General features: G+C 27.8%; 2 protein-coding genes across 2 annotated transcripts; one reads left to right on the top strand and one right to left on the bottom strand.

Annotated features, from left to right (window-relative positions):
• The first annotated feature begins 228 nt into the window (after positions 1-228).
• On the top strand, positions 229-1566 carry LOC113385477 (oocyte zinc finger protein XlCOF28-like). Its single transcript, XM_026623330.1, has 2 exons — positions 229-362; positions 823-1566. Exon 2 carries the CDS (start codon positions 842-844, stop codon positions 1478-1480), a length of 639 nt encoding a protein of 212 aa, XP_026479115.1. The 5' UTR covers positions 229-362; positions 823-841; the 3' UTR covers positions 1481-1566.
• A 1724-nt stretch (positions 1567-3290) lies between these two features.
• LOC113386001 (tetratricopeptide repeat protein 25) lies at positions 3291-11377 on the bottom strand. The gene is made up of 5 exons (XM_026623816.1): positions 11246-11377; positions 6415-6546; positions 5902-6119; positions 5618-5857; positions 3291-3513 (listed from the first exon to the last, which is right to left on the bottom strand). Exons 1-5 carry the CDS (start codon positions 11375-11377, stop codon positions 3291-3293), a joined length of 945 nt encoding a protein of 314 aa, XP_026479601.1.
• Positions 11378-12420: the final 1043 nt, after the last annotated feature.

Below are 12420 nucleotides of genomic sequence, written 5' to 3' on the forward strand. Positions count from 1 at the left end.
AGCAAAGTTATGAACCATTTAAAAAATGATTTTGATGAGAATCAATATTTTCAATTTGATAAACTTGTACACCAGTTAAATTTCTAAAACTGTGTATGATTTTCAAATAATAAAGCATTACGATTAATAAAAATTAAATATTAATCAAAAAATTAAACGGTTTTCATGAGCTGCTAGATGTCTCTTCTAATTACATTTCTATGACATCTGTCAATTCTTGCATTGTGAATTTCGTTGTCACTAGATGAGAGTTATTCTCGCAATTGTTGTTATAAAACAAATGAAAATCATTTACAATATATTAAAAAAGTGAAATATGTTCAATATATATTAGTAATATTTTGAATCTGTGCACAAACGAGGTGAGCTGTTATTTTATTTTAATATACATATTGAGAAGAATTTTATCGTCTTTGAGTACATAATTGATTCAGAATCTTTGATATATTTGTCATGGATGTGATTTAAATTGAAAATATTTTATGTACATTTACAAGAAAGATTCACAAAAAATAATAGTGTGTCTACTTATAATTTTGTATTCATCCTAACTTTATTTCGCATATTAAATAGGCAAGAAATTTCCATCATGGCTGTCGTCCAAAATTGCCAATCTACCTTTTTAGTAGTAGACTGGAAAACTTAACGAAATTATTGAAAATAAATATCTAAATTGCTATTTTATAGAGATCAGATATCAGATATTATACTCTGCACAAGAATCAGTGCACTTAAGTTAATATTGATGTACTGCAAATCTTGCAGTGTGAGCCATGAAAATCAGGTCATGTACTGAAGTTGGCATGTCTTTTAAAATTTTAGATCAATTTGATATTTAAAAATGGGAGAAACATTTTCAAAACGTGAAGATGATTCAGCTGAGGGACAATCTGAAGCAGTATCACGTTATCCAAATTTAATAGGAGACTCAAATCCTGAAAGCAATAATTTGGAATATCAAATGAATGACACAGAAATGGTCTCATCTTATTTGGAGCGTGATCTGACAACACATTATAATGAATGTAATATTTGTGGTTTAAACTTTACATCACGGCATCGGCTTAGAAGGCATGCATTACTTCATGCTTCTCGAAGAATTTTCTCATGCAACAGATGCGAAAGTTCTTTTCAAACTATGACTGATCTTAAAATTCATATGAAGACTCATCCAACAGTGGATCATCCATTTGAATGCAATTTTTGTGATAAATCATTTGAGTGTGAAACTAGTCTCTATGATCATATGAAAGAACACTCAGGTGTATATATACACACCTGTGATATCTGTTTCAAAATTTTTACACAGAAGTCGTACTTCATGTGCCATATGTGGACGCACACAGAGGGTCGACCTCATAAGTGCCATTTCTGTGATAAAATATTTTTATTGCGCTCGAATTTAAGGCTTCATGTCAAGGCTCATTCTTATGAAAATGATTTCAACAGTGCATCTTCATCACAGATTAAGGCTTCCTGATCTGTGTTAAGTTTTGATTACTGATAATACTTATCACAAAATTGTAGACTGAAAAATTTTTACTGTTCAAAGAAATTATTTATAAACTGGGCATGTTATTCCAAATTAATGAGCCATATTTTCATATCATTTTAGCATAGATTTTCATTATAGTTTATTTTATGAAGTGCAAGATCTTATTTAATTCATTTTGATTGCTTAATTATTTATGAAACCTTCATTAAGTGATACCACTATTTTTGTTATATTATAATTAAATATTGAGTTATGAGATGTCCATCTTACAAAATGCAAATGAACCTAGCTATATCTTGATTAAAGCATCATATTAAAGATATGCTTATGTTTTCGGGATATCATTTCGGGATTTTGTATAAAAAACATCAGAATCAATTTATTATGCAAGTTTTGATTATACTTCTTCAAATCACAAAATAATTCATTTTAATTTGATAGTCTTACCTTTTTTAAAGAACATTGGATTAACTTGGTCACCTAAATATGTATATTGTTTAAAAATGCATAATACTTTAGACTTAAAAGTTTGTAGTTTTGATATTAGTTCATTGATTTGCCACTATTGCAATATGCATAAAAAATATATTAATAAAATTATATACCTATTTAAATGCATTTCTGTATTAATTTATATAATCAAATTTTGAGTGTTAGTTACTATATATATAGTATGAATTGGAACTATATTAAATATTGCTTTAAATTTTAGTTTTGTGATTTTTGTAGCTTAAATATATTAAAGTTTCAAGACATCTTGGAACTAAATTATTCATATCTTGTTAGCATTGTTAGATGCCCAAATGAAATATTTAATTTTGTTGATTTTTTTTAATAGTATGATATTCTATTAGAATTTCTTCCATAGTGTAAGCTGTACTATGACATATTATGAGCAAAAAATATATATGTATTATTTAATAAAAATGCAATAATAAAATTATTCAGTGTTAAAATATGAAGTAAAAATAAACCTCATATGTTCAATTTTGTTTGGCAACTTCATTAAAATGGTTTATAGAGAACCATTATGAATTAATTAAAGTAAATTGAATTAGAATTGGGTTTTATTTACTATTGCAAAAATTGTTTAATTATTTACTCTAATGTTTAATGTATTTTTTAAATGATACTTTATAAGATAATAATATACTCAATGTATGTTATTTATCATGCACTATTTTGAAGAAGTTGGCAAATAAGTGTATTTGTCTTTTAAACATCTTACAAGCACTAATTTTTATAAATATCGGTTTACTCTTGTCTGACATGAATTGCATGTTTACCATTTAATAGAAAAATGTACTTTCAAATTTCCAAAAGATTTTTTATTCACTGGAAACACCTTACAGCAATACTATTTTGTTAAAAGATATCTATGTATAATAAATCCAAAATGATCAATTGAAAATGGAAAACAGTTAATTTAAAAGCTATGGAATTAAATTATCATTTACAGATTTTCTGGCTGAAAAAATATTGATCAAATTCATTTTTAAAAGATTGTTGAAGAACTCGAACTTGGTTTTTATTAGTAAAGTATTTGATTTTATCTACATTTTATCTTTTGCATTTTTGAAAAATAAAAATATTAATGCTATCAAATTTCTTACACTAATCAAACAAGTTATATATACCCGTTTTCGAATCATAGATAAACAAGTATAAATGCGTGTAACACATCAATGGGAATACCCCTTCTGCAAAAATAAATGTTGGCTGCTTATTGGCAACTACAAAAGCATACAATATATAAAAAGTATGTAAAATAATTAATGAGATATTTTAAAACTAATCAACCCGGGGTGCGTCGGGTCGAACCGGATGGCGCAGCACTTACTGCTCGGCGGGTATCTGCGCTTCTACTACTTGCTGCTCTATTAACTCTGGAAGGCGGAGCTGTTGGACGTTGCTGCCTCCAAAATTCTTGCCTGCCGTCTAAAAAAGCGACAGCTTCACGCGCCAATCCTGTGAGGCGATCTGCGTCTCCTTGGCGCGATCGGCATCCGGGCACCATACTAAGGGATTTTAACATTTGATTTAGAAATCAATTTTATATATTATTGGCAAGAGCTGATTTCTTTCAAAAGTAAGATGTTTGTCATACCTGACAACAATGCTAAATAGTTTGTACATACGTTCATTTATATATTTAAAACGGTAGCTAAGATTGATGGCCAGCAAGGGGTTCTATTCTAGAGCATAATTTTTCAATATTTATTTTCAGGAATTTGTAAATTGTTTAAAATTCAACTAGTTGGTTTGGTATTTTACCTTGGGGCAAGTTACATGAACTTCCCGGTATGTGTAAATAATCGACTTAATCAATAAAACTAAATTAATTTATGAGTGATTAAAAGTATTCCGAGTGGATTTATTACACATAATTGAAAACGAGCGAACACATTAACACGGAGAAATTTCTAAAAGTAAATTTTCAGAAATCAACAATTGTTATAATTGAACCAGTTTCCATAGGACTTTAATGGCTTGATATTTTCATTAAAGCCAAGTTTTAGTTTAGTTTTTAAAGATTTATTTATTTCATTTATATTAGATTATACATACATATTTCTATACAATTTAAAGCCAAGTATTCTATCGTTATACCAAGTAAAATCATCCAATTTTAATTTTAACGAACGTCAAAAAAACTATACTCATTTTCTTAAACTTTGATGAATTTTTAAAATTAAACTACTTGTCGTAAGGTCGTAATATTTCAATAAGTTGTATAAGATCATGATATATATCATCAAAAAAAGTTTCATAAAAATCGGCTCAATTTTTTGTTCAACAACAAATTACAAGAAAACGGCTCGGTAGATTTTCACCTAAAACTAATCAGTATCATTCCCAACTAATATCTTTCGAACAGTTTTTGAATTTTTAAAATCGGTTCGGTAGTTTGAGGTTAAATGTGGACGAAAAATTTAACACTTTTTTTTCAAATTACAAAGAAACGGCTGGGCAGATCGTCTCACAAAACTGACAAACGATAGTCCTCATTGAGATACATCAAATGGCTTTTGAATTTCTGAAATCGGTTCAGGCGTTTTTGAGGTAACGTCGATCAAATGTGTAATTTTGACAAATTCCAAAAAAACGAAATCAGTTTTTTGCAAACTTTGACGAATTTTTAAAGTTAAACGAGTTGTCGTAGGGCCGTAATATTTTAGTATGATCTAGAAGACTATGGTATCTATAGCCAAAAAAAATAACAATAAAAATGTCGAAAAAATTTTTTTTAACGCTTTATTACAAGAAAACGGCGCGGCCGATCTCTACCAAAAGCTAATCAGCATGGTTCCCAACCAATATCTTTCGAACGGTTTTTGAATTTTCATAATCGATTCATTTAACGCTAAAACACGCTAACACGCTAAAACGTGGACGAAAATTTTTTCACTTTTCTGCGATTTACAAAGAAACGGCCCGGCCGATCATCGCATGAAACTCAGAAACGTTAGTCCTTATCGAGATAACATCGAATGGCTTTCAAATTTTTGAAATCGGTCCAGCCGTTTTTGAGAAAACGTGGATTTACGGCAAAAAATCTGTTCACACACACATACACACACATACTTTTTCCAAATTTGGTCTCATTCGATTCAGAATGACTTGAAACGTCGAGAAAACATAAAATTAGCAAATCGGATTTTTTGATGAAACCATAATCTTCTCCTTCGGGAAGTTAAAAATAGATTTATCTAAATAGATTTTAATTATTATTTTTTATCGCATCGTTTAAAAAATGTCGGCAATTTTATTTTGAAAATGAATCAATTGAATAACATATTAGCATTGTCCAGTGCGTTAAAATAATTTTGCATGATTGTTGTAATACAACTTTTGTTATATGACGTATACACATAATGTAATATTAACGGAATTTCTTCATTATAAAGTTAGAAAAAAGCTGCTACAGAATTTATGAATCTAGTTCAATTAGTTTTCGAGTTATTCGACTTGTAATAAAACTTGTGGCTATTGTTGATTATTTTGAAATTATGACTATTAGTTAAAACTATGGTAATATTATTTAACTTTTTTCTTATTTTTCAGAGAGGCAATAGAATATTATTTCAGAAAATTTATTGGGACATTTTTTTGCTTTTTTACCCAGGTATTTTTCGTAAAGCAGGATCTTTTAGCAGCTTTTCCAAATAATCTCGGTCTTCATTTAGCGCAGCGCTTGGTTCTCTCGGTCTGCGAACGCACGTTTTTGGTCGAGTAGGAAGACACGCGCTTGGCGAACCTCTCATGGATTCATCCAATCTCAATAATGGACTATCGGCATTGCTCATTGGATATTCAGATGCAAAGGCAGAGCTGGGCAATGGGGTTTCCATCTTACTTAACCTTTGTGAGTAGATTCACACACAATGTTTACTATTTTCATATACCATAAGTGAAGTGTAATATAAGATCTAATTGTATTGTACCTTGAACTTTTCTTCTTAGAAACGGCTCCTATGGTATTTTCTATAGCCTCTTGAGTTTTTTGTACTCCTAGACGAAATCCTTCAAGATCCGGTCTAGCTCTCAATCCGCGATGATAATACATTAAACTGTGTTCAAACTCTCCTAGATGATACAAAGCTTCTGCCTTTTGATATACAGCCTGTTCATCAGATTGTATGCAATATAATTCTTGTTTAAATATAAATTAAAGCTTAAAATAAGTAACATATAATTTTTCCCATTTTGCTCCATTCTTTGTTTCACAATTACTTACAATTTACTTAGACCAACATAATTTCAAGATGTAATGGTTTTATTCCCCTTACATTCATTATAGATGTTAATGTACATTTACCTATTTTCTTCAATCTTTTTAGTGATGCATTTATCACAATAATTTATGCTAAATTATAATTTTAGAAACATTTGAAAAATGTGTTTTTATTATATTTTACCTTTATATAGTCTTTATGTAAAGCTAATGCAGCCTCAGCATCTTGCAAAGCTAATCGTGGTTGTCCTAACATCAAGTGGCAGCGGCTTCTGGCTACCAAAGCATTTTTCTCATCTGGATTCAGCTCTAAAGCCTGCAATTAATTACAGAAAATATAAGTGAATGTAGGTAAATCATTTGTGATATTTTCTGGAAATGACTATATCAGCAATTTCGTTTTTTTATAATTCTGTTTAATATTTTTCTGCTATACATAATAACAGGTAATATACTATATAATAATACCCAAATACTATATTCAAACCGTCCAATATCTGCAATTCACCCACTTTCATTTATATATTTTACTTATGTAACTATAGTAAGTAAGTAAAATATATAAATGAAAGTGGGTGAATTGCAGATATTGGACGGTTTGAATATAGTATTTGGGTTTTATATATTTGGGCATTTGAGTTTATATATATTCACTCATTCATTCATATAAATTAACATTTTTAGAACAATAAATTAGATAACCTTATGATTAAAATTCCAGTTAACAGATGAAAATTTATGTAGGAAAATAGCATAATTATACAGTTTTGCAGGAACTAACAATGTTGTCGAAAACAAATATATTATATATGTTTATTAGGAATTAGAATAATTATTTGTTCTGTTGATCTAGCATTTTTCAAACCTTATCTATAAATTCTACTGCTACTTTCGGATTTCCAGTATTCATTTCATGTTTTCCAACAGCAATTAATGCATCCGCGGTAGCTTCTTCAGACATAGCTGAAGCACCTTCGCTACCTAATCCACGCTCCTCCCTAAAGTTATTAATAATTCTTTATAAATTTTAATTTGAAATTATAGTTCATTTTGGCCCATTCAACTATTGATTGTTTATTACTTCTTTACATTTTATTATTCAAAAATTTTCGTTAATATAACTATTGTAACGTAATTCACAATAATTTAAATTTGAATTTGAAATTGCATTTCAATATTCTATTTAGATCAAATATATTTGATGAAATACTTTGCCATTTAATACTAAACATAACCTTCGTCATTAAAAATATAAATTTGTATATCTACCAAATATTACTTAAAAATAAATCTAGGTATTTTCTTGACTTTTACAGTATCCTAGTTATAAAACTGATAACTTCGGTGTCAAGAAGCCGTTTAGTTTCATCGAATTACTTTTTTTGTAATTTAAAATTAAAAATATTATTTATTGTAGATCTTGAAAATACCTTCGTTTTTGTTTTAACGAAAGTTTGATATCTCTGGATCCCATATTAACAGCTGCAGCTCTATCTTTGTCAGTATACAGTTCTTCATGTTCAATTTTAAATCGCCGGGCAACTTTCTTCTTACCTTTCTTTTTCTTCTTAGATCTTTGAGATGTTTGACCTGCATCAGATTCTTTGTGTCGTGGTGCAGCTGATAACCTTTTTTCCATCAAGATATAGAATAAATACTTCACAAATATCAACCGATGAACTAATAATAAAAATATGAAAAGAAAGTACCAAACAAAGTAACAAAGTAGAGCATATATGGTACATATATGCTCCATACCATATAAAATATTAAAATCTTCCAATACGCGTTATTTACATATCTATTAATTATCTTAATCAAAATTCAAAATGTTCGAATTATTCAAAGTTGATAAATAAATTTTGTATTTCTATTTGTATTCTATTTTCTAAGTATTGCTTTACTGATATGTTTGAATTTCTTTAAAACTGAAAATTGAACACGATATTTTGTTGAAAAGAATATAATTACAGTAATACAGAAACTTTGGTTAGAAATGAATTGTTCCAAAAAATAAATAATTGAACTGTTGAATTGTATTTTACGGCATAAACTTTAAGAAATTTGACCATGATCTGATTCTCGTATCTACATGTTTCTATTGTTTATCTATCTAATTCGATTATTTCCTATATATTTCAATTAATTATTTATATTCTACTTAATATTTTTGTTAAACCTGGCCAACCACAGCTGCCTTCGTTTTTTATTGCCTGCTTGCTCTTCACGTTCATCTTTTCCCAAATCAATTCTGACAAAACTCTGCAAAAATTCATTTTCATGAGTTGCACCAAATATATTTCTGGATGCTAATCCTCCTATTGGTGCTTTTGATTGATCAACAGCCATGGCTTAGATTGTTTACAATTTGTGTTAAATTTTTCTTCACTAATCGATAATGTTTAGTCCTTATTGAATAATATTTCAAGCCCATAAATTTGGCAAATTGATAATATGCCCAATATTTTAATATATAATATGATATTGTTTATTACACAAAATTATTCATTAGGACTTGTTAGAGATACTGTATCCAATATTTTCAAATCGAATCTGCACTAATTATTAAATTTTTTAAGTATTTTGTAAATAAATTTTAAGTTTATTAATTTATATTCTATATATTTCTTGAAACAACTTAATTTATTTGAACTGTATTTTTTTCAGAACTTTTAAAAATATCAAACATACACAAAACTTCGATCGGTTCAAGTGCTTCTTTTTGCGCTCAATGTGAGAGCTTCTCGACACCAAAGCTGTCAGTATCCCAGGTAACAAAACACTTCAATGGAGAATCAATCTTTTCAGATATTTTTGAAAGCAATTGCTTCATCATGATAACGCAATATTAGGTCAATCATATAAAATAAAATCATATTTTTGAACAAAGAAACATGATAAAGAATACAGGTTACTAATGCTTCTTAATGAATGATTCTTCACACTTAGCTATTCTCATTATGAATTTATTTGATATTTATATTTAAATATTAAAGATATGAAAATATTTTTTTAAATATATTCAATAATACTCATTTTACCAAAAGCTTTTCTAAATATGAATGTAAAACATATACTTTTCAACATCCTACACAATAACAAAAAATGCTAAAAATTGACTCAAAAGAAATAAAAAATTTATAGATGAAAATTTACATTTAATTTATAGATTAAACATCTATCGAAGGTTTATAATATTTTAGAAAAACCTTTAATAAATCTTAATGCAAACATTCTTATTTCTATTATGATTACATTGATTTAGAAATGAATATATCACCTAGTGCGCGCTCTTTAATTATAATTTTCTAATAATTTTAATTTAAATAGTCTGTTATTACATTCATCATTTAAAACTAAGTTAATTATATGGCATCTTTTGCAGTACTTTATTCTGAAAACAACTTATATATGTCTCATTATAGCAACAAAATTATTAATTTAATAGTTTTACGTAAAAAAGCGCGTGGAACTTTTTGTTCGAACGTTTGTAAGATTAAACAAAGTTTTTTCATGAATTTTAAATTGTGAACTCATTTTATAAAAACTAGGATCCGCTTGAGTGATATTTTAAAATCTACAATCTGTTGAGGGATTTAAATATATAAGAATCTGTATGACTATACGTCATAATGTAGCTAAATGTAAATGTAGCTAAATTACAAGTATACTTATTATTAGAATAAAATATTTCTATTTACCATAAAAATGGTAAAACTATTTTCAATCTTCAGTTGGGAATTAATAAAAATTTTATAGAATTTTAATACAAGAAGCTTCATAAACAGGCATCTATCCAGATAATTCAAAGAAAACTAAAATATGTTTAGACATCCATGCGCTTAAGTCCTAATTTGACTCTTCTTCAGTGCATAAAAGCCACAAATTATTTGAATATATATATATATATATATATATATATATATATATAATATATATGCAGTGGTGTTGTCGTGCCGGAACGCACCGGAACGTCGTTCCGGCAAATTAATTTTGGGCCGGAAATTTTTGGGCAAAAAAAATTAAAAAAAAATTCGCTACACGCAGAAAATGATTTTATAAGTGAATTTTATAATTTATAATTAATAATTTAACTAATTGTTATTAAGGGTTCCTATTATATGTGATAAACATACATATATATATGCAAAAAATGGGTTTTGTAATGATTTTTATTTTTTTTCTTTTCGGACGGAACCGGTACAAACATGAGAACCGGTTTTTGAACCGTTTTTTTAATTTTAGCGTTCCGGTAAAAAAATATTAGCACAACGCCACTGTATATATGTATATATGTATATATATATATATATATATATATATATATATATATATATATATATATTACCAAGTACAAATACCACCTTATATACTTATTGTTAACTAGTATATAGCATATATAATTGATAACTCAAATTCATTCCGTTATATGCATGGTATATGAAAAGCAACAAGTTACTGATGTATTCGAACAGATGGTAGCACATATTTCATTATTGTATCAATTTTTAGCAAAATACAAGAGTGAAATAAATACCAAAATTTCGAAAATGGATTCATACATTAACACGTAGTATTTTCCAGTAAACTATGAACCCATAGCCCATTGAACACCATAATATTTAATTGTCTCTTTTCAAATTATTAACTAATTTTCTTAATTATTTAGGCAGGCATAAAAATATGATTTCATAACGACTTTCAAAACTTCTATTCTTCTCGTTTGTTTATCAACATGTAATAATGGCATTTCATTCTCATACTGTCAATATGATTGTTCGGCATGTTTTCAAATTCTCCTTGTTCGAAACGACATATTCCATTGTAGTATAACAATTACAATAAACATTCATTAGAAAAGAAATGATTGTTAAACATGAATTGTTATATAATAGAAACAATAGAAGCAGCAGTGTATTTAATAGCATTATTGTGTCTTATCGGTTTAGTTTTATTTATGGATTTATTACAAGCGACGCATCGATTTAACACGTAACAATTGCAATCGAACTCACCTGATTGTAAGCTTTTAAAGCTTTGTCATGATTCCCAGCTTTCGTGTGGCTCCCAGCTTCGTCGACTAGTAAACGAGCCTCATGTGTGACGTCAACCTTTTGGGACTGTCCGCTACTTCTTCTGTCGGGCATTTTTTTTCACTTTTCACATGGTTCTTTAAAAATCAATATTAATATTGATGTTAATCACTAATATCACTTTAACCAAGATTTTTTGAGTTCTTTTCACGTGTTTGCAAATGCATTTTATTAGTTAATTGTCTAATCAAAATCAACTCCAGTCTTTAATATGTATTAGAAAACTAATTTTTTATTAAAATTTATGTAGTAGTAGTTTAGACTATTTTAGGATTACCATTGCATCCGATATAGGCATAATGTTTGAATCAAACAATTATCATGTTGCGTTAATGATCAAAGTTAGGTTTTCAATTATACGCAAAGTTAGCCATATCTGATTGCCAATTCGTATTTGGATTAAAACATTTTAACGGCAGTTTTCAAAACTGTTGAAATTTAATATTATTTCAAACCAAGTGAAATTGATTAACTATTTGTGAAATTTAGATCATTATAATGGACTGACTAGTTATTTCGTAGCATTAGAACTTCAAATCATTAATACAGTTTTAAGAATGCTTTAAAACAAATTCCTGGAACTTTCCGTACAAAAAATTATTTTTTTTAAAAAAGATTAATTTTTTTTAACTTTGAAAGAATTAGATTTTTGAGAAATTTTTAATTTTTGTAAAAAAAAACTTTTGATAAAAAAACTTTTTTTTTTATTTTGATATATTTTGGAAATTTTGAACTTTTTTCAAAGCAATCGTACTGCTTTAGACGAGAATTTGTATACGCACACACACACACTTACATCAATTTTTTTTAAGGTATGCCAAAATGTTCAGAAACCTTTAAAACGTAAAGATATATAAAAATTTAATTTTCGTTGTTTGTTGCGATTACTATAACTTATCCTACGTGTAGTTAAAAATAAGATTTCTATGTATCAGTCCAAGATGCATCTCATTATTATAGGTTTTTTAATTATTATAAAGACAGGACAGAATTATAGATTTTAAGCAAATTGAACTGTTTGTTATTAATTAACTGTTAATTGGTTAATTGACTATTTTGTTTAAACGCAAATTATTAAAAAAGCAAGTCGGCTGAAT

Source organism: Ctenocephalides felis, unplaced genomic scaffold (assembly GCF_003426905.1).
Source record: "Ctenocephalides felis isolate EL2017-DRISC unplaced genomic scaffold, ASM342690v1 CF-g0.4_SCAFFOLD_03571, whole genome shotgun sequence".
NCBI lineage: Eukaryota > Metazoa > Arthropoda > Insecta > Siphonaptera > Pulicidae > Ctenocephalides > Ctenocephalides felis.

Coding starts and splice junctions, on each gene's coding strand:
- LOC113386001 (XM_026623816.1), bottom strand. CDS start 11,377: ATGCCCGACAGAAGAAGTAGCGGACAGTCCCAAAAGGTTGACGTCACA. Junction 6,547..11,245: donor CTTTAAAAGCTTACAATCAG/GTGAGTTCGATT, acceptor AATTAATTGCAG/GCTTTAGAGCTGAATCCAGA. Junction 3,514..5,617: donor GCTTTACGAAAAATACCTGG/GTAAAAAAGCAA, acceptor AAAATCCCTTAG/TATGGTGCCCGGATGCCGAT.
- LOC113385477 (XM_026623330.1), top strand. CDS start 842: ATGGGAGAAACATTTTCAAAACGTGAAGATGATTCAGCTGAGGGACAA.